Genomic DNA, 25,350 nt, shown 5'->3' with positions numbered 1-25,350 from the left:
TGTGGGAACCCAACACTGACAGGTGATAAGAAGTGGCCACAGACTGGACTCCGACTCTCAGATCAAGGGTTGTGCAACTGACAGCGGATTCACAATAGGGAATTGGAAATGACTAACACTGTTTCTGTTGATAAGTAAGTGTGTGATGTTCTGGAATGGTGTTTCTGGTAGGTTCCGGACCTACTGTGACCCTGACCGGGGTAAACTGAATACTGAAAATAAAAATCAATGTTTTATTAGGGCAGCTGTTTAATATTTATTAATAATAATAATAATATTAATAATAATAAATAATAATAATAATGCTGAGGTGAAGGATTTGCTCAGGGGTCCAGGTTTAATCAGGTCTGTGTGTCGTTCCAGCGCTGATCCGGGCGTGTGCAGACGGAGGAGCGAATCATTTATACCAGCTCACAGAAGGCCAGCAGGAACGGTAAGAACGTCCGTCCACTTCAGGTTCTCTCTTTACCGACTGTGCTGATGAAGCGGGTGCTGAATTCGGCGCTCTCTCAGCTCTCGCGGCTCTCTCAGCTCTCTCTCCTGTGCTCGAGAGGCCCGGTGAAGACGCGAGAGCTTTCTGGAGGCTTCTAATCAATCTCCCACTGTCAGGCCCTGACAAGATGAAACATTTCTCTGACCACTTTCGAACCGGGGTCCACTTGTCAGGGCGTGTTTTCGTATTCGGTGGTTTGTGCCTTCTTTCAATCAAAAGTGAGGCGTGTGCTAGTGTGCGGCTCTCCTCGGCCAGCGGAGGGGTTGTGCAACTGGTGGAGACGTTTAATAAACCAGCGGTGCCAATCACTCTGGAGCCGAGTGTGTGATGTGTGGACAAAAGTATTAGGACTGCAGTTATACCCCCCTGCTCACAAGTGTAATAAATCTAAGATAGGAAAGGAAATCAAATGCTTCCAATTTCTGGAAACAGTTTAGGGAAGGTCCTTTTTTTGTTCCAGCATGACTCTATAAAGACTTGAAGAAAAGCTCGATTTAAAGAAACTGCACTGAAGACTTCTAAGAAGAGCAGCTGTTGATATAGCGGAAAAGATCCAAACTTCCTTCCTACTTTACGAACTTCCTTCCTTACGAACCTCCTTACGAACCTCCTTACGAACTTCCTTCCTTCCTTACGAACTAACTTTGTAACTTACAAAATTCCTTCCTACCTTACGAACTTCCTTCCTTATGAACCTCTTTACGAACTTCCTTCCTTCCTTACGAACTTCCTTCCTTATGAACCTCCTTACGAACTTCCTTCCTTCCTTACGAACTTCCTTCCTTATGAACTTCCTTCCTTATGAACCTCCTTACGAACTTCCTTCCTTCCTTCCGAACTTCCTTCCTTACGAACTTCCTTCCTAATGAACCTCCTTACGAACTTCCTTCCTTCCTTATGAACTTCCTTCCTTACGAACTTCCTTCCTTATGAACCTCCTTATGAACTTCCTTACGAACTTCCTTCCTTATGAACCTCCTTACGAACTTCCTTCCTTCCTTACGAACTTCCTTCCTTATGAACCTCCTTACGCACTTCCTTCCTTATGAACTTCCTTCCTTACGAACTTCCTTCCTTATGAACCTCCTTACAAACTTCCTTCCTTCCTTACGAACTTCCTTCCTTCCTTACAAACTTCCTTTCTTCCTTAATAAGTTCCTTCCTTCCTTACAAACTTCCTTTCTTCCTTATGAACTTCCTTCCTTCCTTACGAACTTCTTTCCTTATGAACTTCCTTTCTTCCTTCTTTACGAACTTTCTTCCTTTTGAACTTCCTTACGAACTTCCTCACAAATTTCCTTCCTTACGAGCTTCCTTCCTTCCTTACAAACTTCCTTATGAACGAATGAATGAACAAACTTCCTTATGAACGAATGAATGAACAAACTTCCTTCCTTGTGAACTTCCTTCTGAGCCGGGCGTCCACACGAACACAACTGACCGTGTTCGTCGCTCTATTTTAATACAGTTTGTTTTTAAACAGGACGTCCGACAAGCTCATGGTCAGGCGTCCAGATACTTTTGGCTGTTCAGTTTTTAATATGCCGGGCTGCTGTAGGAACCTAATGGAAAGCAGAAATCAGCATTAAGGAGATTAAAGCGCTGTAATGACTGTAATATAACAGATCAGAATGATTAGCTTTTTCCTCGTTGCAGCGACTGCAGAAACAAAGTCGCCTCAGAGGTTGTTGAGGGAAAGTCGCTCCTGAATATATTCATGCGTTCATTCCGCATTCATCCATCAAATCACTTGTACCTGTCAGTGCCGCTCTCCTCCGATGCCTCTATAATCAGCGCTGGCTGGCGGAAGCCGTCGCGGCTCCGACCGGCGTCTCCGTACCTGACAGTTAATGCGCGCCTTCAAGACGAAGTCGTCACGCCGCCGGCGGCTTTTGTTCTGATTGATCGGGTTTGAAGGGTAAACAAAATCTCTCCGCGGGGGGACGTGGAGAAGAGCGGGGGGCTCGTTTAGGAAGGCTTGAACCCCGGATGACGCATCCGCAGGATATTGCAATCACAGGTTCGGACCCCTCTCGAATGAACAAACGAGGCTAATGACACTCGTGAGTCTGGCCGCTCACTTGACCTTCGTTTGTGAGGGATTCGTTTGTTTGTCGATGATGAGTTTCCATTAGGGTGGCGAGGTGGAGATGCCACACGGCTACGTCTTTGCCAGTCACCGGGTTTGATCCCTGTTGGACTGGGTGATAAATTTGCCCAGTTATGAACTGGTGTCTGATGATGATGATGAAGCATTTAGTAAATAAATAAATGTTTGATATTTAACAAGAGGACGTTTGGCCGGGAACTACCTTCCTTCTTTCCTTACGAACTTCCTTCCTTCAATCTATTCAAGCAGGGATTTGGGATTGTGCACCCTTGTAATTCCTCGATCGGCGCAACTTTTCCAGCCTGCCGTTTGAAGCCGGAGCGTTTCCTTTACCTTGTCTATCTGTAGTGAAATAAAAGCCATTTCCTGGAAAGCGTTTTTACTCCTCCGGCTTTTTTCCGACAGGTTTGTGACGAGTAACTCCGAAGCTCTGCAGCTCCCCTGTCTGATCTCGTCTCTTCCCATCATGACAAAACAAATAAACCGTCGCCGGATCTTTCGGTCTTAATCTCCCGAACGCTTTTCAATTCCCGGCTCTGGGAACGTCTCCGCCCTGCACCCGCGCCGGCCTAAACGATTTTGTTTACAGGGGCCTCCCGCCTCAGCGCTCCTTTTAACCTTAAGTGACAGTTCAATTTACATGGGAGCCGGATACGTTGGGGCTCAGATTGGGCTTTCATTACTGAAGACGGGGAGAAGCGTTTGCAGGTGAGACGTTAAGAGGAAACATCTCATTTAGGTTCAGTTTAGAGTGGTGGGTGAGGTCTGGGATGAAGGTTATTTACTGATTCTCCTCCGGATGAGAAGATTCGCAGGTTTACCGTGACCAGATCTAACTGTAACATTCAGAGTCAGGACCGGTGCTGGATACAGCTGGGAAATCACTGATTTACAGGTTCATTTTGAGACAGACATATATAGACAGAGAGATTTAGATAGACAGACAGACAGACAGACAGATAGATAGATAGACAGACAGATATAGACAGACATATATAGACAGAGAGATGTAGATAGACAGACAGACAGGGACAGACAGACATAGATAGACAGACAGATAGATGGATAGACAGATAGACCGATATAGACAGACAGACAGATAGATATAGATAAACAGACATACAGATATAGATAGACAGACAGATGTAGATAGATAGATAGATAGATAGATAGATAGATAGATAGATAGATAGATAGATAGATAGATAGATAGATAGATAGACAGACAGATATAGACAGACATATATAGACAGAGAGATGTAGATAGACAGACAGACAGGGACAGACAGACATAGATAGACAGACAGATAGATGGATAGACAGATAGACCGATACAGACATAGACATAGACAGACAGACAGATAGATATAGATAAATAGACATACAGATATAGACAGACAGATGTAGATAGACAGATAGATAGACAGACAGACAGATGTAGATAGATAGATAGATAGATAGATAGATAGATAGATAGATAGATAGATAGATAGACAGCCTGATATAGATAGATAGCTATATGATAGATAGACAGACAGACAGACATAGATAGACAGACAGATAGATGGATAGACAGACAGACCGATACAGACATAGATAGACAGACAGATACATAGATAGACAGACAGACATATAGATATAGATAAATAGACATACAGATATAGATAGACATGAAGATATAGATAGATAGATAGACAGACAGACAGATGTAGATAGATAGATAGACAGACAGACAGATAGATAGAAAGACAGACAGACAGACAGCCTGATATAGATAGCTATATGATAGATAGACAGACATACAGATTATAGATAGACAGATAGATAGATAGATAGATAGATAGATAGATAGATAGATATAAATAGATAGACAGACAGACATAAATGTATGAAGACAGACATGAAGATATAGATAGACAGATGGATAGATAGATAGATAGACAGACAGACAGATGTAGATAGATAGATAGATACAGACAGACAGACAGATAGATAGAAAGACAGACAGACAGACAGCCAGACAGCCTGATATAGATAGCTATATGATAGATAGACAGACATACAGATTATAGATAGACAGATAGATAGATATAAATAGATAGACAGACATAAATGTATGAAGACAGACATGAAGATATAGATAGACAGATGGATATAAATAGATATATAGATAGATAGACAGACAGACACGTAGATAGACAGATAGATATATAGATTAGATAGACATGGATAGACAGATAGACATGGATAGACAGGCATATAGATAGACAGACAGATATAGACAGATATCAATCAGATCCAAATTCGGTTTCAGTGGCTGGGCGTGGTTCTGACCCAAATGTACAGAGACCAGACAAACATACACCGTACAGCCAAAAGTATGTGGACACACAAACACGAGCTTGCTGGACACTCCATTCTAAAACCATGAGGGCGAGTATAGCGGTGGCCACCAGTTTGTGGACGTCTCAGCCTACTCTGGGAAAGTTTTCCACAACAGTTTGAGGTGTCTGTGTAGGAATTTGTGCCCTTAATTGGGGGCATTGAACCAGCGGCCGTCTGATAAATAACCCAGCACCTATTATTGGAGAAGCAGCACTTTACTGAGCTCGTTATATTAAATAATGTGGTGTTGGAGACGCCGGTTGCTTCCTGATTTGCATATTTAGCTTTAATGAGCTGCTTCGTGTGTGATTTTTTAATTTAATTATATTGAAAGCTGAACTGTTCTGGTCTTGTTAACAATTAACCTTCGACTGATGTCGGCTGGTCGTCGGACAAAAGAATTCGGCCACGTTTGCTTCCCTAATTGCGTCAAACGTACCCACGCGCCACTTTCACCTGCAGTGCGTTGGTGACCCAGCCAATAAAACTCAGACTCAGACCCTACGAGGCGGCGTTATCCTGTACCGACGCGCTCCAGCGGTCTATCGCTACACCGCCGGCCCTTTCTCGGCACCACGCTGGAGCAGCTGAAGTGTGAAATGACACCTCGCTGCATAAACAGGTAGCATCACGGATGGCGCGGCGGTATCACGACCTGCTTTTCTTCATCCGTATTCTGTTCAGCCGAGCGTGGCGGATCACGCTGTTGCTTCCCGTTATCGAGCGTCCGTCCGGCCTCGCGTCTCGAGGATTCGTGAAGACACCTCGGTTCGGGTCGGAAGACGGAACTGATGCGATGAGTGGTGGAGATGGATGAGCTTCTGTGGAAACCCAGTGGGGGGTTTTATCTGGTGGCTGTATTAGTGTCACTTTAAGCGGTAAAGACAGGCGCCTGGGGCGGCGTTCGGTGGGCATCAGTCAATCAAGCGGCAGCATTCATCGTAATTATTCCTTTTTATTGAAGTGCACCTTATTTTTATTCACTGAGCACTTTATTAGGTAGATCTTCCTACCATACAAATGATCTTTTGGGGTATACAATTACTAATCACCCATTTCCTCCCCATGTACCCTACTTATCAATCTAAAGGAACCCACATTAAACCCCAGTTGACCAGATGATGTTCAGGTGGTGGATCGTTCTCAGCCTTGTGTTGGCATTCATCATTGTAGTGTGTGTACTGGTGTGAGTGCAGCAGGTGCAGCAGTGTTGTTAGGAAAATAATAGAGCTCCAAACAAAGAATATAAAGCCAGCAGTGTCCTGTCATCAGAAAGCCTCCAGTGATTAAAGACTGAAGGAAGGAGGAAGATGAAGACACACTGTGTCTCTTACTGTCCACCTACAACCAGCACAGTCAGTAATAGTATACCCACAAAGAGCATCAAAGTAGTAGGTAAAGTTAATAAAAGGGTAGCACTGTCGCCTCACAGCAAGAAGGTCCTGGGTTTGATTCCCAGGAGCGGTTTGGGTCTTTGGGTTTCCTCCGGGAGCTCCGGTTTCCTCCCACAATCCAAAGACGTGCAAGTGAGGTAAATTAAAGATACAAAATCGTCCATGACTGCGTTTGATATTTAAAACCTGACCTGATGAATCTCGTGTAAGCAGCAACTACTTGTCCGGTCATGAATGGAACCAAAGTGTGTAAAACATGACGATAAAATCCTAATTAATAAATAAAATAAGTTGTGTAACGGCCAGCGAATGTACGTTCAAATGAGGTGTTCCTAATAAAGTGCTCGGTGAGTGCCGTCCTTCATAACAGACTCGGAAGCTTCTGGAGTCGATTGCTAGAACGGAATCTGATTGGTTCAAGCCCGCGCCCAGACAGAACGGGTGGAGAGACATAACGAGGGTAGAAGCTTGAGTTTACTTGTCTCATTGATAAAGGAGAAGTACGTAGACAGGGCGTAGTTCTTCCGGCTGATTCTGATTCTATTCGATGAGGTATGGGCGTCCATTGGAAAATTTGGCACAACCATCATTCAAAACACCACAGATACCCCTTTTCCACCAACACGGTTCTGGTTCCGAGCACAGATCGCTTATAACCAGTACAGAGCGCTTATAACCAGTACAGAGCGCTTATAACCAGTACAGAGCTCTTATAACCAGTACAGAGCGCTTATAACCAGTACAGAGCTCTTATAACCAGTACAGAGCGCTTATAACCAGTACAGAGCTCTTATAACCAGTACAGAGCGCTTATTACCAGTACAGAGCGCTTATAACCAGTACAGAGCTCTTATAACCAGTACAGAGCGCTTATAACCAGTACAGAGCTCTTATAACCAGTACAGAGCGCTTATTACCAGTACAGAGCTCTTATAACCAGTACAGAGCGCTTATAACCAGTACAGAGCTCTTATAACCAGTACAGAGCTCTTATAACCAGTACAGAGCGCTTATAACCAGTACAGAGCTCTTATAACCAGTACAGAGCGCTTATAACCAGTACAGAGCGCTTATAACCAGTACAGAGCTCTTATAACCAGTACAGAGTGCTTATAACCAGTAATAACAGAGATAAATTTTGTGTTTCTGTGGTACTGTTAGTACATTCAGCCACGTTACGCTTTATTTAGTTGAAGCTTTTTGCGGATTCAGAAGCCCGAGCTGCATAAACACACGTGAAGTAAATCCAGTTAAACACAGACACATGTGGAGCTTTTATACTGGATTTGATGGTTATTTATCACTAATGTTTGTTCGTGTCGTGGAACTTTAGTGATGTTTTATCAGCTATTTACGCCGAGAGTCGCGGTGAAAGCGAAGCGCAAAACGCTTCTCACGTCAATGAACTAAAGAAAACAACAACTGCGACAAACACGTCTACGTCTTCTTATCACCGATAGCTGAACGATGCTTTTTACATAAAAACGAACATCTGTAACAGCAGCACAAATGCTCGCACATAATCTACACGCTCCGCCATGATATCACGACTCTTTACTTTCGTTGTGTAACTCCCACCATCGATGACGCAGGCTTGGTTCCCAAAAACTGGTGGAGACGCGGTTCGGTTCTCTACAAAACACCAAGGTTCGAAGAAACCTGAACAGAACCGGTTCAAGAACCATGGTTCTTTTGGTGGAAAAGTGCTAAGAGAGGAAAACCTTCTGAAAAATGTGTTGAATCATAATATTACAGTTCCAAAGAGGTGAAGGTTTGACGCCGTGGTGCAGTAAAGCCGTTCTGATGGCTTGTAAGGACCCAACATGTTAATAAGCATCTGTTTTTGTTTGGGTTTTGTGTTTTCTTGAACTTTCTACCCTGTCTGTCTGTATGCTGTTATTTTAGCCGTATTACACATTTCTGATCCCACCTCTGTATTTTTCTTCCTCGTTTTTCATGCCTCAAGTTTTCTCCCAGACTACATAAACGGAGATTTCGATTCCATTACGCCTGAGGTGAAGAAGTTCTATTCAGAACAGGTATTTTCTCACCTCTCTCTTCTTCAGCGTAACAGAATGTATTATTTAAATCATTGATTTTACTTCTACAGCGAGCGAGTGAACTGCAATGCCGACGTTTCGCCTCGTCCGAACCTGTTGTGGAAGGAAATGCGCTTACAGGACGACATGCCGGGCTGGGATTCTGAATTCTCAGCTGAATCCTCTACCGGTCGGCTGGCAAAATCGTCCACTAGTCCGCTGGGCGGGAAAATACCGTATTATAACGTGGGCGGGGTCTTCGACCCTGGTTAGAAGCCCGAGGCGCCTGTACAGGCGGAACGTGGCGATCAGCGTGTGACTCTCCCCGCACGAAGTACGGGCGAATAAGAAGGAGGGCGCGTATCGGGCAAATATACCCTCCTCAGACGCCTCGGGGTCTCCAGCAGAGGAGGAACAACCGGCTACCATAAATTAGGGAAGAAAGTGCAGAAATAAAATGGAGATTCTGTACGTTCTGTACACTTCTCTGCTGGCGTTCTGCTTCCTGCTGCGAACGAGCGCTCATATGAATCGGCGCGAGAAGGCGCGATCGTTCAGGCAGAACCGACACGCTGAAGAGGTGCATGTACGCTCACACGCCCAACGTGAACTATGAACTTTGGAAAGTTTGACGTTTGGAAAGAAAACGAGAATCCAGCGGTAACTTGAAACTGGACGTCAGTCGGTTCTGGGAGTGACGTTTAGTTTAGGGTATTTTTTTCCATAAGGATGTTTGGGAAACATGTTAATGTGTCCATGATTCAGTAGAGCTGCAGATATTTTAGTCTCATGTAAAATAATGAGGTTGTTTTTGACACTTAAACACTGAAAATAACACAAATATAATATAAATACACTGAAATACAATTACTAACAGTTACACATCAATAAAAATACAATAAAAGCTGCACTTTAGCTTCACCTCTTTATTGTTTCCTGACGCTTCTTAATGCTGGAGATGCTTGATGTTGGAACACCGTATTCCCTTCAGCACCGGCGCATTCACACGAGAAGTGACGAAACCGCTTTTGCACCGCTGTGCTGGTGAACAAAACTCACCGTGACTTACTGTAGTAAAACAGCGAGTGAGGAATGTGATTAGTGGAGGAACTTATGAGCAGTAATAATGAAGAGAAGTTTAGTGCTCCTGTCTCCTTTTACTACATTAAACCACGTTAAGCTTTATTTTCAACCAGAAGCGTTTTAGACTCTCTGAATTTCTCAGCAGCTCGAGCTGTAACACAAGTTTAAAAGTGAAACAGGGAGGAAATTGACCACATAGGATAAATACACAGGCTCCAGCTTCATTAGTGCCGGGACCTCCATTAAAAAAACGTTAAGAGAACAACTGATCCAGATTCCGTTACATGAATATGAAGTGAACGTCACTTGGACTGTTCTAAAACTACTTCTGTTATGTTTTATGGGTGATGTCAGGGGTGCAGGATGATTGAAACATCTGACCAGGATCTGACAGACTTCACTAAGTGCCTGGCCATCATGGTGGAGGAAATCGAGAAGCGAAAATTACAGGTACATTTTGTTTACTAAACAAACAGACGTTTCTACATAAATTCTCTTTGTCCGTTGTGCACTGGGTCTGTCACTTACAAAAGTTTAAGGACGGGTGCTCGGGTGGTGCAGCCAAACAGTAAAATTTCTAAAGGGCAATTCCTGAAGGGGGCGCCAAAGGTGCGAACAAAGCACCGTGGTTTCAAATAGGCTACAAGGACACAGCTTTGGGCTACAAATCGAAAAGTTGAGAGTTCGAATCAGGGGCCTAGCGGTTAAGGTACTGTACTAGTAATCAAAAGGTCACTGGTTCAAACCCCACCACTACCAGGTTGCTGCTGTTGGGCCCTTTAGCAAGGCCCTTAACCCTCAATTGTTCAAGTGTGTATACTGTCACACTACTGTTAGTCGCTTTGGATAAAGGCGTCTACTAAATAACAAATGTAAATGAATCCCGGCTCTGCCAAGCAGTCCCTGTTGGGCCCTTAAGCAAGGCCCTTAACCAGATGCTCCAGAAGCGCCGTACAACGGCTGACCCGGCGATAAAAAGAATTTCGTTGTACTGTACACGTGTACACGTATATTCATTCTAATACCAGGAATGGCCTGTAGATGGCACTCTATTGTGGTATTTTATACTGATCTAGCTATTTTTACAATACTAATGGGGGGGGGGTTCGAATCTCAGCTCTGCTATCGGCTGCTATCGTTTCTGCTGCAGTTGCAGCCACTGCTGGCTGGTCGAGGTACTGCACGAGGAAAAAGCTGAACTCCTGCAGGCGTTCTTTTTTTGTTTGTCATGCTGTTATTACATTTTTTATATCCATGACAGGAATCAGTGTTTTATGCTAGTTTTATTGGTCTTGTGTCATATAGATATACAGGGGTTGGACAAAATAACTGAAACACCTGACATTTTAGTGTGGGAGGTTTCATGGCTAAATTGGACCAGTCTGGTGGTCAATCTTCATTAATTGCACATTGCACCAGTAAGAGCAGAGTGTGAAGGTTCAATTAGCAGGGTAAGAGCACAGTTTTGCTCAAAATATTGCAATGCACACAACATTATGGGTGACATACCAGAGTTCAAAAGAGGACAAATTGTTGGTGCACGTCTTGCTGGCGCATCTGTGACCAAGACAGCAAGTCTTTGTGATGTATCAAGAGCCACGGTATCCAGGGTAATGTCAGCATACCACCAAGAAGGACAAACCACATCCAACAGGATTAACTGTGGACGCAAGAGGAAGCTGTCTGAAAGGGATGTTCGGGTGCTAACCCGGATTGTATCCAAAAAACATAAAACCACGGCTGCCCAAATCACGGCAGAATTAAATGTGCACCTCGACTCTCCTGTTTCCACCAGAACTGTCCGTCGGGAGCTCCACAGGGTCGATATACACGGCCGGGCTGCTATAGCCAAACCTTTGGTCACTCGTGCCGATGCCAAACGTCGGTTTCAATGGTGCAAGGAGCGCAAATCTTGGGCTGTGGACAATGTGAAACATGTATTGTTCTCTGATGAGTCCACCTTTACTGTTTTCCCCACATCCGGGAGAGTTACGGTGTGGAGAAGCCCCAAAGAAGCGTACCACCCAGACTGTTGCATGCCCAGAGTGAAGCATGGGAGTGGATCAGTGATGGTTTGGGCTGCCATATCATGGCATTCCCTTGGCCCAATACTTGTGCTAGATGGGCACGTCACTGCCAAGGACTACCGAACCATTCTGGAGGACCATGTGCATCCAATGGCGGTGCCGTGTATCAGGATGACAATGCACCAATACACACAGCAAGACTGGTGAAAGATTGGTTTGATGAACATGAAAGTGAAGTTGAACATCTCCCATGGCCTGCACAGTCACCAGATCTAAATATTATTGAGCCACTTTGGGGTGTTTTGGAGAAGCGAGTCAGGAAACGTTTTCCTCCACCAGCATCACGTAGTGACCTGGCCACTATCCTGCAAGAAGAATGGCTTAAAATCCCTCTGACCACTGTGCAGGACTTGTATATGTCATTTCCAAGACGAATTGACGCTGTATTGGCCGCAAAAGGAGGCCCTACACCATACTAATAAATTATTGTGGTCTAGAACCAGGTGTTTCAGTTATTTTGTCCAACCCCTGTATGTTTTTAGTCTCATATTATTGAGGAATTTAAGGTTTTTTTTTATGTTTTGTGCGTATGTAGTCGTTGTTTTTCTCAGTTGTGCTGGCCGTTCGTTCAGGATGTGTTTTACGGTGATGGGTGTCCGACTCTCCTCGTATTAAGCGCTCTATTCTACATCTAGCTTGAATAACTCGCTCTGCACGTTCCCTGCAGACGTCCCGACATCAAAAAGAGCGAGGAATAAAGACGTCGGACGTGCGCAGATTCCGACGGAGCCGGGTGTCTCGTGTGTTGATTTCGGCCCGGTTTTCATCCGTGGGGAGATGAAAGGTGTATCCGCACCGCTGCCTCCATCCATCGTACACCCCCACACACACATACACACACACACCAGTACCTCTGTGTATCAGAGCTGTCAGATCAGCATCTGTGTGGATTCACATCCCGCTCAGCCTGTCAGTGTGTGAGTGTGTGTTACACACTGCTCGCTCTGCTGTGTGTGTGTGTGTGTGTGTGTGTGTGTGTGGTTGAGGACTCCGACTTTGACAGCTCGTCTGAACGACGCCACTCCGCTGACCATCTCGCTTCACGCTCAGACGTGCCCAAACTCACACACTTTTTCTCCAGCTGAAGCTGTGGATGACCTTTCACCCCGCTGTGTGTATTTGAGACAGACCGAACACACACTTCTGTTCGGTGTAACTCTTCAAAGCCGGTTTCCTGGGATTCGTCCCCCCCCCCCGATGCTTCCTGACCAGGTTACAGAAACACCATGAAAGAATCGCTGATGTGTTTGGATTTGTTTTGCTTCTGCGGGGGTTTAGTTTTGGTTTTTTTTTTTTTTTTCTCCGTTATGAACGATGGAGCAGGAGTGCAGCCTCTCCCGGGACTGTCCTCGGACCCCAGAGGCCGGCGTAGGTCCGGGATCAGGTCCGTCGCTGAGAGTGCTGGCATTCGACTGCGCCAAATTTCCTCCTAGCGACGGGTGACGGATCGAAATCCTCTAAATACGGACCTTCACCTTTCTTTCAGGATTCGGGGTCTGTCCGAAAACCGGGCGCTCTCTCCACACAGACGCATTTCACGTCATCCTACACTCCCGAGAAGAGGGCGTGTCTAAATCCTTAGATAGCTTAAAATGCTCCTGCTGAGGCGCCTCAATTCTGAGTGATGATCTGACTGAATGACGAGGGAGCGTCCGACGCCTCCTCAGCGCCGAGGGCAATCCTTTTTTTAAATGTTCTTTTTTAAATGTAAAATGTACATAAATTCTCATTGATGTTTAATGTGTACGAAGGTAAAATAATACGAATGTTGTTTATTTGTAAATTGGGGCGTCAGGGAGAGTTTAACCGTATTCGGTACGCGGCGGGAGACGTTAGCTGGCGTGCTAGCGGGTTATGCCGCCTCACTGTGTTGACGTAATCGGCGTAATCGCCGTCTAAGTAGTGCGTCTAAATAATCTGCCGTATGAGCTCCATGTCTCATTAGAATCCTCTCTACTGAGGAGCTGATCAGGTAGGTAGAGGGGAGCAGGGCGGGTCGATAGGTTTTCACACAGACCCCCATAAACTATAGTGGTTAAGGTACTGGACTAGTAATCAAAAGGTTGCCAGGTTGTCACTGTTGGACCCCTGAGCAAGGCCCTTAACCCTCAATTGCTTAGACTGTACACTCTCACAGTACTGTAAGTCGCTGTGGATAAAAAGCGTCTGCAAGATGCTATAAATGTAAACGCCGGAGGATGACGCTAAAAAGTGAGAAAACACGTAAATAAACTAAATGTACTCGGTACTTTCAGGTTAAAGCGCTCGTCTTTGAACAAGGTCAGGCGGGGAGCAGCTCGGAGCGCTCGCATTACGGGTCCTACTCGAGATTTTGACTCATTCCGCCGTAACGTCGGTGTAATTACCGCGCCACCGTAATAGCTACAATTTATGTGTCAGAGTCTCATAATGGCTCTCTCTTTAAATGCTGCTGGGGGGCTCGAGGCGGGGCGGGTGGGGGGGGTGCAGTTTTGAGCTTGAGATGTGCTGATTACCGCCGTTGCATTTTAAACAGCCCTAAGAGCTATACGGCAATCGGCGGTTCTGCCAGGCTGACATTTCGCTGTCCTCGTATCACCCGCGCCGAGACGTGGCAGTAAAGACGAAGGGCGCGGACGCCGAGCGCGATACCCAAAACGAAATAAAGTCAAGTTCCCGTGTTTTGCGTTCGATTCACAGGTGGACACGATAGTGACGCTGGGGGGGCTGGCCGGACGCTTCGATCAGATCATGGCCACCGTCGAGACGCTCTTCCACGCCCGGGAGATGACGCAGCTTCCAGTGGTGGTCATCCAGAATTCCTCTCTGGCGTTTCTCCTACAGGAGGTACTTTTATTTTATTTTATTTTATGTTGAGCTGCTACCGGCAGGCTGGGCGCCTACGCGGACAACGATTGGCTCGTTCGCAGTGTACTGCTGCAATTACGACCCCTGCCGGCTGATCGATGGCACTGCACAGAGATGAGGAGCATGTGATCATGTAGGGCAGCTGTAGCCTAGTGGTTAAGGTACTGGTCCAGTAATCAGAAGGTTGCCGGTTCAAGCCCCACCACTGCTAGGTTGCCACTGTTGGACCCTTGAGCAAGGCCCTTAACCCTCAATTGCTTAGACTGTCGGCTACCGCGCACGTGTGGTAGTCACGGCTCTCCTCGGTCAGACTGGAGGTCAACATCGGTAGACGGGAGCGTAATGCAATTGGGTGATTAGATATGACTAAATTAAATCTTCCTCGTGGTCATGTGATCAATGCTGCTGTGTGTCTTTTGTCCCCACAGGGAAGGCGGCACCGGCTGTGTGTGGACACGGGTTTGGAGGGCGAATGGTGCGGCCTGATTCCGGTGGGTGGCCCCTGCCTGACCACCACCTCTGGGCTCAAGTGGAACCTGGGTGAGTGGCACCTAATCAAGGTCCGGTCTATTGGTCCAGAATTTGTGCATACAAGTCATAAAAGTCTGGTGTCCCATAGTGGTGTGCTTTACGCCACTCCAGGTGTTGTTAAGCTCTGTGCATGGTAACCCTGGGGTTGTGTCATTTCCTCTAACAACCCTGTCCTGGTCAGGGTCACAGCATGTCCTGCACCACTTGTTTGTATATATTTACACTATATGGACAAAAGTATTAGGACACCTGTTGTAATTTTTTAATTCACATATTCAGCCACATGTGGACAGGTGTAATGAATCAATTATATATAAGAGTTGTATGCTTCTAAAAATGCTGCAACAGTTTAAGGAAGGTCCTCTCCTGTTCCAGCACAAAGCAAGCTCGATTTAAAGAAACTTACCCCTGACCCACTGAACCCAGATCAGTGCTCAGCTCTTTGGCACGAATTCCCATAGACATACTTCAAAGAAGACTTCTCAAAAGCTAAATAGGGACCTGACAAACTCAGGTTCAGGTGTCCAAATACTTTTGGCCATGTAGTGTATATGAATACAAGGACAATCGGGAGAAGACAATCAAGCGTGTACTTGTTTTGGGGGCTGACGAACCTTCAGAAAACCCTCGTGGGGGTGAGGAGTACATGGAAAACTCGAGGATAAAACGAGTAAATTAATTAAAAAACATTAAAAACGCTGGGTCACCATGAGCCGCCGAGAACATTAGCGCACCTCGGTTTTAATTCAGCAATCTCTAGAACTACAGTGAGGTCTAATATTGCACCAGAATCACCTGCAACCGTATACGCTTTACATAATTCCGACACAGGAAACCACTCGTTGACCCTCGGTGCCCCGCGCCCGCCTCCAGCATCTGCACGGGCGATTAGATTTCCTCATCCGTACAGGATTCCGCTTTAATCCGACACCCGTCTGTATTTGCATTTGATTACGACTGTATTATAGGACTGCAGATGAACCGGCGCGCGTTTAATGAGAACGGGACGAGGAGGGGAGCGGGTGGGCGGGCGGGGTGATATTCTCACTCTATTACCATTAGCTGTTCCAATAATAACTCTTGTAGGACAGAACCCGAGGTGTGGAGTCGTCTGGCTCAGTGCACACCTACACAGGTGCATTTCAAAGCTCATCTTTTATGTTTTAGCCCCTTTGCCACAGCAAGAGCAAAAAAATGTGAGTCCAGTGCGGTAAAAGTGCACGGTGTGGCCTTAGCCACCGTCTATCCTCAGGAGACGCCCAACCGGCTGATAGCACTGCTGGGGATTCGAGCCCGGGATCTGCATCATCTTGTTTAAGGGCCCAACAGTGACAACCTGGCAGTGGTGGGGCTTGAACAAGCGACCTTTTGATCACTAGTCCAGTACCTTAACCACTAGGCTGCAACCTAAACCAGGACCACTCCATCACAAGGCATCATATAGACACGTATTCACTTACTGACATTTAGGGATAATTCAGACCAGCCATTCCACCTGCTGGCATGTTTAAATTTGTGGCTTTCAAGGAACAATCCAATTGAGGGTTGAGAATCAAGCTTTTGTGTGGGCCACTGGAGTTCCTTTGGTTAAGAAAGGTCGCTGGTTCAAGCCCCACCACTGCCAGGTTGCCACTGTTGGGCCCTTGAGCACGGTCCTTAAGCCTCAATCGGTCAGACAGTATACCGTCACAGGAGGACAGGACAGAGCCTTCCCCAAACTGTTACCACAAAGAAACTCTTATATTTTTCTTCTATGCACATTAGCACTTGGTGCATGAATACATCAGGCCCTCGAGGTGCTAAGTGTTTACAGAAGTAGTGTACCCCTAATGCGTCTCCACTTCCACGGACCGGAACCAGTAAGTGGATTTGCAACGGTGGGATGAAATTAACGAGGCTCCTAATAACCCGCCCCCCCCCCCCCCCCCACCCACCCACCCGTACGGAGCCCTTATCTCCGAGAGAACAGAACAGATGTGCGAGCCGAGTCGATTCTGCAGGACATTAGTTTCCTCTCTCAAGCAAAACCGCTTTCCTAAAAAAGTGATTGGGAAGCAGTTTAAGTTCACGCCGCTGCGCCGAATCGATTCCCAGACCGAGCGCGGAACCTCGGGGACAAAAAGGATGCATAAGGTTTTTTGAGGGTTTTTTTTAAACGACACAGCTGTACGGGATCGGTGTCGGTGCTTTAGAGAGGCTCGACCGGAGAGACAAGCAGAGGGGAAACAAGGACACGCTGTAAAGAGACCAGCCCAGTTCCCTGACCGACGCCCGACGGCATCTTTCCATCTTTCTATTTCCTTCAACAACCGGCCACCTACGTGTCTTTCTGAAGGTTTGTGCTGACCCCTTTCGGACGGGCGTCCTTGGCTTCCCAATAAAGATATTTAGCACCAGGTTTATCACAAACTTGGAGCAATCTCTCTAATCTCGTGAAGAACCGGAGCATTCGCTTTTTAGGAAGCATAAACCAGTCATGGCTTGTATGACAGCATTTCGAGGACACACGTTATACATATCGGACCTACACTCAGCGTATAAGTAAAATATCTATATATACGCAGAATAACCTGGATTTAACAGAGTAAAAGGACGGAGCACTGGTCTGCAGAATGCGATTGCCAGAAAACAGAGAGGGGTTTTTTTTTCCAGGGGGTGTGAAAATATACGAAAACACAGCACTAAGGTCCACAAAAGTGCTCAACATGGACATATGATCAACGTAAATAGATATGTAAATATGTCATGTAAATAAATATTAAAATTGCTGTACTGTACTATTGGGGAGAGATTTCATTTACCTCGTGTGGTGGAGGTGTTTTGTTTGGCTGTGATGGTACAGTGGGGACTCTATTTCTAGTTTCTATTATTTTTAGTCTGAAGCTCTGCTGGGGGCTACTGGAGCAGCGCTGGTGCAGAACTGAGCACTAAAACTCTCAAAAATGAAGCATAGAACACAGAGAAAAAGTCGAGAACGGAACGAGCCTACCAACGAAATGAAGCCTCTCGCTCGTGTAAACGGAGAGACGTCGCCGGCTAGCGGACGATTCCTGAACTATTGGTCTCGGTTCGCTTCCCGTGGGATTTTTAAACGATCAGACCGGACGTTCGGTTTTAAACATGAAATCCATTAAATGGAGGTCCATCAGATCGAGATTCTCATTACTTTCAGGCTTTAGTACTTCTACCAGACGTGTTGGATGTTTTAATCACGAGCACCAACTGCAAATGGGTTCGAAAGCTTAAAAGTGACGGACCGCTTCATCAAGGAACGCCGTGGTTATTACATTTAAGCTACTGATTGTTTCATTTTTTGTATTAAATATGATTAACATTATTTGTTTGTTAGTGTTTTTAATGCCATAGTCACTCTGGGGTTGTATTTATGGCAGGATATGTTAGTCTTTTAGTCTTGTTCTTGACCTGGGCTTCAGAGATGCACTTTTAATCCTGAGTCTGTGAAAATCAAAGTGTTTTCTTGTTTAAATATTTCTTTCATTGAACACGACTGACATTAAAACCCGTCTCGGCGTTTGTGATCGTGAAAAGCGCTTTGTAAAGAGCATCATGAACTTAAACAAAGCATCAAGATCCCCAGACAGAAGAGACGCAGAGTAAACTGGTTTTATTTGCGTCTGAGTGAGTGTTCGATTGATCTCGTCTCCGGTCGCCTCGATGGCTGATTAAAACCTCCGTGTCTGTTCACAGATAACCAGGTCCTGGAGTTCGGGAGGCTCGTCAGCACGTCGAACACGTACGAGCAGCACGGCGCCGGCGGGGGCCGGAAACCCGTCACCATCGGCACAGATAAACCTCTTCTCTGGACCATGGGTATTAAAGACGTGAAAGACATCTGAAGGACACCAAGGACTGACCGAGATGTGCCTCGCTGTGCCAACCGCATGCCGTTTTTACTTTTTAAACAAAAATCTAGTCGACTAGTTCTTTTATTTTGATTTATTAACACGGCCAAAACATTTTACCCAACAGAAAAAAAAAACAGAAAGAAAAACTGATTTACAAACTCCGTCCCAATCCAGCGCCCAACGTTTCCTCCGTCCCAATATTTTCAGACGATTCAACCACCACTGCAAGAGATAAAATAAAAATGAAACCAGATTAGAGTTATCCAACAGTTCTACCAGCCAAGATTGTTTATTTTCCCTTATGTATTTAACTTTTTTTAACTAGAAAAACGGCTTAAACATTTAACCGTGAGCTTTATTAATAAACCCGTCACGCGGCAGAGAAAAACTGCACTCGCCTAACTGCTTGCATTTGTTTTGGAGGGTTTTGTGGAGCAACACGATCAATATTCTATTAACAAAATAAAAAATGCAACTTTTGTGCCTCCAGTAATGAGACGAGCGTGCATGAAGCAACACAGACGGATGAGAACCCACACAAACATGCACACAAAACAGTACAGAAAGCTAAGGTAGGAAAATTGAACCTGATGCTTTTACAGCTCCGGTTTCCCTGTCGTGACCACTTGAGACGAAGACTTATCTCCCTTGTGAGAGATACTAGCCAATCACACGCACAGAAAGTCTTGATTGTTTGAGTTAGTAAGTGTTTAGTTTTTAATGCCATGTCTGCCCCTGGGTCAAAGGTTGTGATCTGTCTTTTATTCGCTGTTCTGTTTTATTCAGTGAAGTTGTGTTATTGACAGGAATTTGAAGAGTGTTTTTGCTTTTGTACTGTTGAATATTTCCTTCATGGTCTTTGCCGTTAGGATCCGTCATCTCTCACGGTCATAAATAATGTATACAAGCATTAAACGGTTATTTGTAAGCCGTGTTTGGCATGCTGCACAATACGGGGCGAATGTGTGATTTGTTGGATTTGTTGGAAGACAGGCCGTTAAACCCTTTATGCCAGAATACATTTAAAAATGCAGCGGTAGCTCAGTGGACTAGTGATCTGAAGGTTGCTGGATCAATCCCACAATCACCAAATTCACAGTTGGACACCTGAAAAAGGTCCTGAACCCTCAGCTCCTTACATTGTATTCAGTATTCAGTAAAAAAAATAAAAGAAACAGGGGAGAATAAGAGGACACGACTGTCCTTATGACCACAGGACAAGAAATCTTATTATTTATTTATTTATTTGAATTTTAATGCCAAGTTTAACACGTTTGTGTCATTTTATGGCAAGATAGGTGTCATGTTTCTGTCCGATTATTTTCTCGTCTTTATAATTTGGGCTTTTAGGTACAAAACTTCAAAATTATCCTGATTAGTCGTCAGGAAAACAAATACAAAGATCACGTACTTATTTCTTTTATTACTGGTCACGGTGGACCCGGTTTCTGTGGAATCACTGGGCACAATGAGGCAACACACCCCTTCAGACACAGCCGATCACGTCTGTATCCAGACGCCTGACCGTTCGATAGCACCGCTTGGGATTAGAACCCTGGATGCCAGCTGTACTGGGCCACCCGAGCGCCTCAATTTATAATAAGATGTTACAGAAAACGTTATTGTATGTTAATATTGGTGTAATAATGTTAGATTACAGTGCAGCCCTAATTATTAATGATCTAGAGAACCAGTGCTCCTTGATTACTGTAGAAACCTGGCACAAATAAGCCATCTCAGTTGGCGTGAACACTGTGTTGGCGTATTCTGTAGGTGTTTGGGGATTTTTTGGGATCTGATTTGTTCACACACGCACATGGTCTGCATGTGTAATCTCCCAGGAGAGTGCAGAAACCATTTTTGAACATACCAGTATTAGATTTGTTTATATTTTCATGTATTAAGAACATTTATGCTGAATATTTTCCTTTTCAAACGCTCAGCTAAAACCCATGGAGCTTAGAACACCTCACAGCCTCCCAAAGGAGATTCGCCCGATAGTCTAAACACCTCAGGACTTAACAGTCTAAACACTTACACGATGATGTTGTTGATGGGGATGTGGATGAGCTTGACGAAGAAGCCGATGAATCCCATGATGGCGAATCCGATCGCTGTTGCCATGGCGATCTTCTGGAACTCTACAGCACAATACACAGAAGAATAAATGATATAATTGGTGCGAATTGCTAACGACAAGAGGCCAAGTGAATAAAGAAATACTCATCTAACTTTCACACCTACAATTAATATCAGGGGTCAGGGGAGGTAATGGGGAATCGCAACACTTATCCGCTTAGGTTTCATTGCAGGGTACCGTATCTGTAAGTACCCAGAGCTGGTGCATGCACACTAAGGGTGGGTCTCAAATCTGTTCAGATCAAGCATCAGCTGTTAGAAATGAACAGCATTAATCGTACCATTAGACGTCTTTGTCTGTGTGATCGTTCACCTACTGACCTTTTCTGTCTGGCTTGGTGCATCTCTTGACCAGTCTGATGGAGTCCTTTACGAACTGCCGTGCAGGTTCGACGAACTGCATGATCTGATCCATGTCTGCTTTGGTCTGAAAGAATAAAACACATGCGACACGTTATTCTCAGCTGCTTGCTTTGTGTATCAGGAAAACCTTAATTTCATTGATGTCAACCGCTTCAGCCTGGTCAGGGTCCGGCAGGTCTGGGTCTAACAGAAAACACTGGGCACACATAGACCACAGTGGACAGCGAAGGTCTTCATACCAGCCGTACAAACCTTCCCCTTAAGTGTACAGACGTTTACCTCAAAAATAAATATCACTTAAATACATATATATTTTAATTATTGATATAAAATGATTATACATTGATGTGGCTCAATCGATGAAGATCCTGTGCCGGGTTTAGCATCCCTAAGGCAGTTTGGAACTCAGTAGTGAGTGTCACAACAGAGAACAGATGATTTTATAAGCTTTTGGACTTCTCCAGTCGAATATACTGAAACTGAGCTGTTGTTGCTCCTAGATATTTTCACTTGCTGGAAGATGCCATTCTGTACAAGTCTATTACAAGTAACTTTTGACATCTATAACTACATTTAATACTTCAAAAGTTAAAACTTGACTGCTGAGGCGTTGAGGGAAGAAATAATAATAAAAAACATTAAATATTGCCAATTATATAAAATAAGCCTCGCTAGTAACGTTACTTTTGCTAGCTAAAGTTAGCTTAGCTATTTATTTACATTAACATATAAACATTTTACTAGTTTAATGTTTAATATTACGTTTTATACATACAGACAGAATGTAAAACAGTTATAAACGTACCTGTGTTTGTGAATTAAAGGAGAATTGACGTTACAGCTACAGCGGTGAGTCCAAGACTGAAGCCACGTAGCTTTACAGCGCACAGCTAAAAGCGAAAAGGCTGACGTAGCGTACAGATTAACGCATGCGCAGATCCAGACCCGAGGCGTACACGCATTCTAACCTACGATTGGTTAAGAAAAACGTCTTTTAAAAAAGCAGCCAATCATACCACAGAAGGCGGGTTTTATGACTGTTTATGGCTGTGTTCTAAATAGCACTATATTCCCTACTCCCTACAAACTACAAAGTGTGCTCATCCTGCCCAGCTACAAAATTTAAACGCTACCATATTTTAATAAATTGTGGAATATCAATCGCGCCTCTAATATTAAAAACAAATTAAGCAAAAATGACTAATTAAGTGACAAGTCTCTCTAAATAGTGCACTTTGAAGTAATTAATATGTGATTCCGGACGTATAAATGATTACCATACACATAATCACGTAAACTTGGAAATTATGCCATGATTTAAAAGCTACTGGGACGCATGTGTGACTGTTCACAGTCAAGCAAGCTTAACATCGTGATTTCTTTCCTTTTTTCATTTAAAGCAAAGACATTCAACAGAACACACACACACACTCAAACATACAGGGAGACATTTTAATCAACCGCTTTATCTTGGTCAGGGCCATCACAGGGCTTCAGTCACCCCATCAGACACAGACAAACATTAAGTGCTAAATATAATACTATATCATGTAACTACCCTGATCTCTTTGTGATGGTTGGCTGCACAGATGGATCAGCTTTCTCCAGTGGCCTCTTGTCTTGTTTTGCCTGTAGCAGACCAGCCCCTGATAATGCAGTCATGTTGTCAATCCAGTTTATTCTCACTCTTCCTAGTCTTTTGAGTCCAACAACAAGTCCAACTGCTTTTTAGAATCCGAAAAAGTGCTGTTTGCAGTACAAGACGGTTAATCGGTGGTAGCGCTGTTGCAGCTATTGGCCACTAGATGTCGCCATTCGTAAAGGAACTGATTATTAAAAACTTCACTATGAATTGCTAAGTTATTATATAGGTCAACATAATCAAAGTTCCTAAATGATTAAATATTTTAAATGACAAAAATACGGTGATATTAAACACTGGAAAATTATTATAAAATTAATAAATGCATGTATTAAATATCACCTATTAAAGTGCTTGGAGTGTGTATGCTCCACATACAATCTAATTAATAGATTGATTATATCTTCTGGTAACAAATCAGGGTTTCAACCTGCTGTATGTTTACATAAAAGTGTGACTGAATACAATCCAAGCAACTGAAGGTGAATGCAAGAATCTTGCTCAAGGGTTCAGTAGTGGCAACCTGGCTGTAATAGGGCTTGCATTAGCAACCTTCCGATAATTGATTACTACAGAACTCTAATCATCAAACATCCACTGTTTTAAAAGAATCCACTCAAGGCATAAATGTGTATGTTAGCTAAAATTTTCTTGGTCATGATGATGTTGATGTATTTAACACTGTTTTATGATTTTGGATTGTGACCTTCTTTGATTTTGTGAACGCACCTTTAAGTGTTGAGGTCACGAGCAGTGTCATAAACGTAAACAGAGGCCGTTTTTAGCTTTGGTTGGAATACCTGTGGTTGGCATTGTTTATGTGTGTTTGTGTTACTCTTGGTCTCCACCCTCCACCCTATTCGATCTGCTCTGTATTTAAGCCTTCATCCTGTCATCGCATTGTTTTCTTACTTAAAATGGAATTTCTTCACTTCTTCAAGAGTTCCTAAGAATGATTAGGGATCGTTAAGAGAGAAAAGTGCTCCAACAACTACTGTGAGGAGAAAAAATGAATCTCGAGGCAGTGATCCTTATCTCTGGTCTCTTGTCTCTGTGGAGTTTTGCATATTTCATTTATGTCCTTAAGGGTTTCCACCAGGTAATCCAGTTTCCTCCGGCTTGTTGTATGTAGACTGGATGCTCTAAACTGCCATTAAGCGTATGTACGTGAATGTGTAAGCCTGTGGTACCCTGCGAATAATAAGCACATGTCCAGGGTGTATTCTCGATTTGCACATAGTGGGCACATTCTGGGTGGGGCACATTCTGGGAGCCAGCCGGACCCACTGCAACCCTGACCAGAACGAAGCAGTAAATGGAAAACAAGGTAAGAATGTTTTGCCGAATGTCACACTTTGGATAGTCTGTGCTCAATATTTTTGCACAGATTTGTGTGTAGGTACTTTTAATTAGTGACACCAGACTAAAAACCTCCTTGGTGTTGTCTGGTTCTGTAGCCTCCATTATACTCTAGAACTCCATACGCTTTAAAACCTCTCAGGTTCCTCCCATGTCTGACTTTATCCCTACACATCCCAAAATTAAATATCGACTGTGTGTAAGAGAACTCATGGCATCATGGCTTCTCCGGAAAAATTAGGTAATTTCCAGCTAAGCGATGGCAGCACCGGTGTGTCCAGATGTGGGTTTCTCCCCGATACCCGATCCCATGTGATGTGTTTGGACATGGGAAGCAAGTGGAAGGAAGGAACAGAGGCACCATACCTTCCAATGGCTAGGCTGTTTCGGCCAATCGAACATTAGCCAGTCGTGTCAGTGCAGATGCCTGACCGGCCGATAGCACCACTGAAAAAAATGCTGTGTGTGGCACCTCAGGTTTTGCAAACGGGAGATGAAAATGAACGGCTTGCAGGTTTCGGTCAGCACAAAGAGCGGCTTTATAGGGCGGTGGTTGCTTAGTGGTTAAGGTACCATCGCCAATTTGCCACTGTTGGGCCCTTGAGGAAGGCCCTCCACTTTCAATTGCTTAGATTGTATTCAGTCAGAATTGTAAGTCGCTTTGGATAAAAGCATCAAATGTAAATATATCAATCCGGAGTAAAGTGGTAGCTCAGCGGTTAAGGTACTGGACTAGTAATCAGAAGGTTGCCGGTTCAAGCACTGCTATCACCAGGTTGCCACTGTTGAGCCCATGAGGAAGGTCCGTAACCCTCAATTGCTTGAATTGAATTCAGTCATAATTGTAAAAGCGTCTAATTAAAGTAAACAAATGTAAACAAGCTTGAATGAATGTGCTATGGAGGAAAAAACATAATGGAGGGACGAATGTGATGTTAATGGTTGATTAGCTTCACTTAATAACAACATTTTGGTGGAAAACAAGCTGCTGTTGTCAGAATGATGTTTGTAA

The 25,350-nt window shown here is 44.4% G+C and overlaps 3 protein-coding genes across 3 annotated transcripts in view; 1 reads left to right on the top strand and 2 right to left on the bottom strand.

Annotated features, from left to right (window-relative positions):
• Positions 1 to 19,226, top strand: part of tpk1 (thiamin pyrophosphokinase 1) — a 29,222-nt gene extending 9,996 nt beyond the window's left edge. Inside the window, exons 5-10 of the mRNA XM_062985243.1 lie at positions 364 to 433; positions 8,349 to 8,421; positions 9,859 to 9,954; positions 14,271 to 14,417; positions 14,867 to 14,978; positions 18,678 to 19,226. Coding sequence (XP_062841313.1) covers positions 364 to 433; positions 8,349 to 8,421; positions 9,859 to 9,954; positions 14,271 to 14,417; positions 14,867 to 14,978; positions 18,678 to 18,826 — 647 coding nt within the window. The 3' untranslated portion in view covers positions 18,827 to 19,226. The remainder of the gene's footprint in view (positions 1 to 363; positions 434 to 8,348; positions 8,422 to 9,858; positions 9,955 to 14,270; positions 14,418 to 14,866; positions 14,979 to 18,677) is intronic.
• Positions 1 to 25,350, bottom strand: part of armc3 (armadillo repeat containing 3) — a 378,416-nt gene that overhangs the window by 343,356 nt on the left and 9,710 nt on the right. The gene's annotated exons all lie outside the window — the stretch shown is intronic.
• Positions 18,912 to 22,250, bottom strand: sec61g (SEC61 translocon subunit gamma). Its single transcript, XM_062985244.1, has 4 exons — positions 22,143 to 22,250; positions 21,296 to 21,401; positions 20,874 to 20,976; positions 18,912 to 19,057 (listed from the first exon to the last, which is right to left on the bottom strand). The coding sequence occupies exons 2-4, from the start codon at positions 21,387 to 21,389 to the stop codon at positions 19,048 to 19,050; spliced, it is 207 nt and encodes a 68-aa protein (XP_062841314.1). The 5' UTR covers positions 21,390 to 21,401; positions 22,143 to 22,250; the 3' UTR covers positions 18,912 to 19,047.

This window comes from Trichomycterus rosablanca, chromosome 23 (genome assembly GCF_030014385.1).
Source record: "Trichomycterus rosablanca isolate fTriRos1 chromosome 23, fTriRos1.hap1, whole genome shotgun sequence".
NCBI lineage: Eukaryota > Metazoa > Chordata > Actinopteri > Siluriformes > Trichomycteridae > Trichomycterus > Trichomycterus rosablanca.
This window is presented reverse-complemented; position numbering and strand designations above follow the sequence as displayed.

Coding starts and splice junctions, on each gene's coding strand:
- sec61g (XM_062985244.1), bottom strand. CDS start 21,389: ATGGATCAGATCATGCAGTTCGTCGAACCTGCACGGCAGTTCGTAAAG. Junction 20,977..21,295: donor CACCAAGCCAGACAGAAAAG/GTCAGTAGGTGA, acceptor ATTGTGCTGTAG/AGTTCCAGAAGATCGCCATG.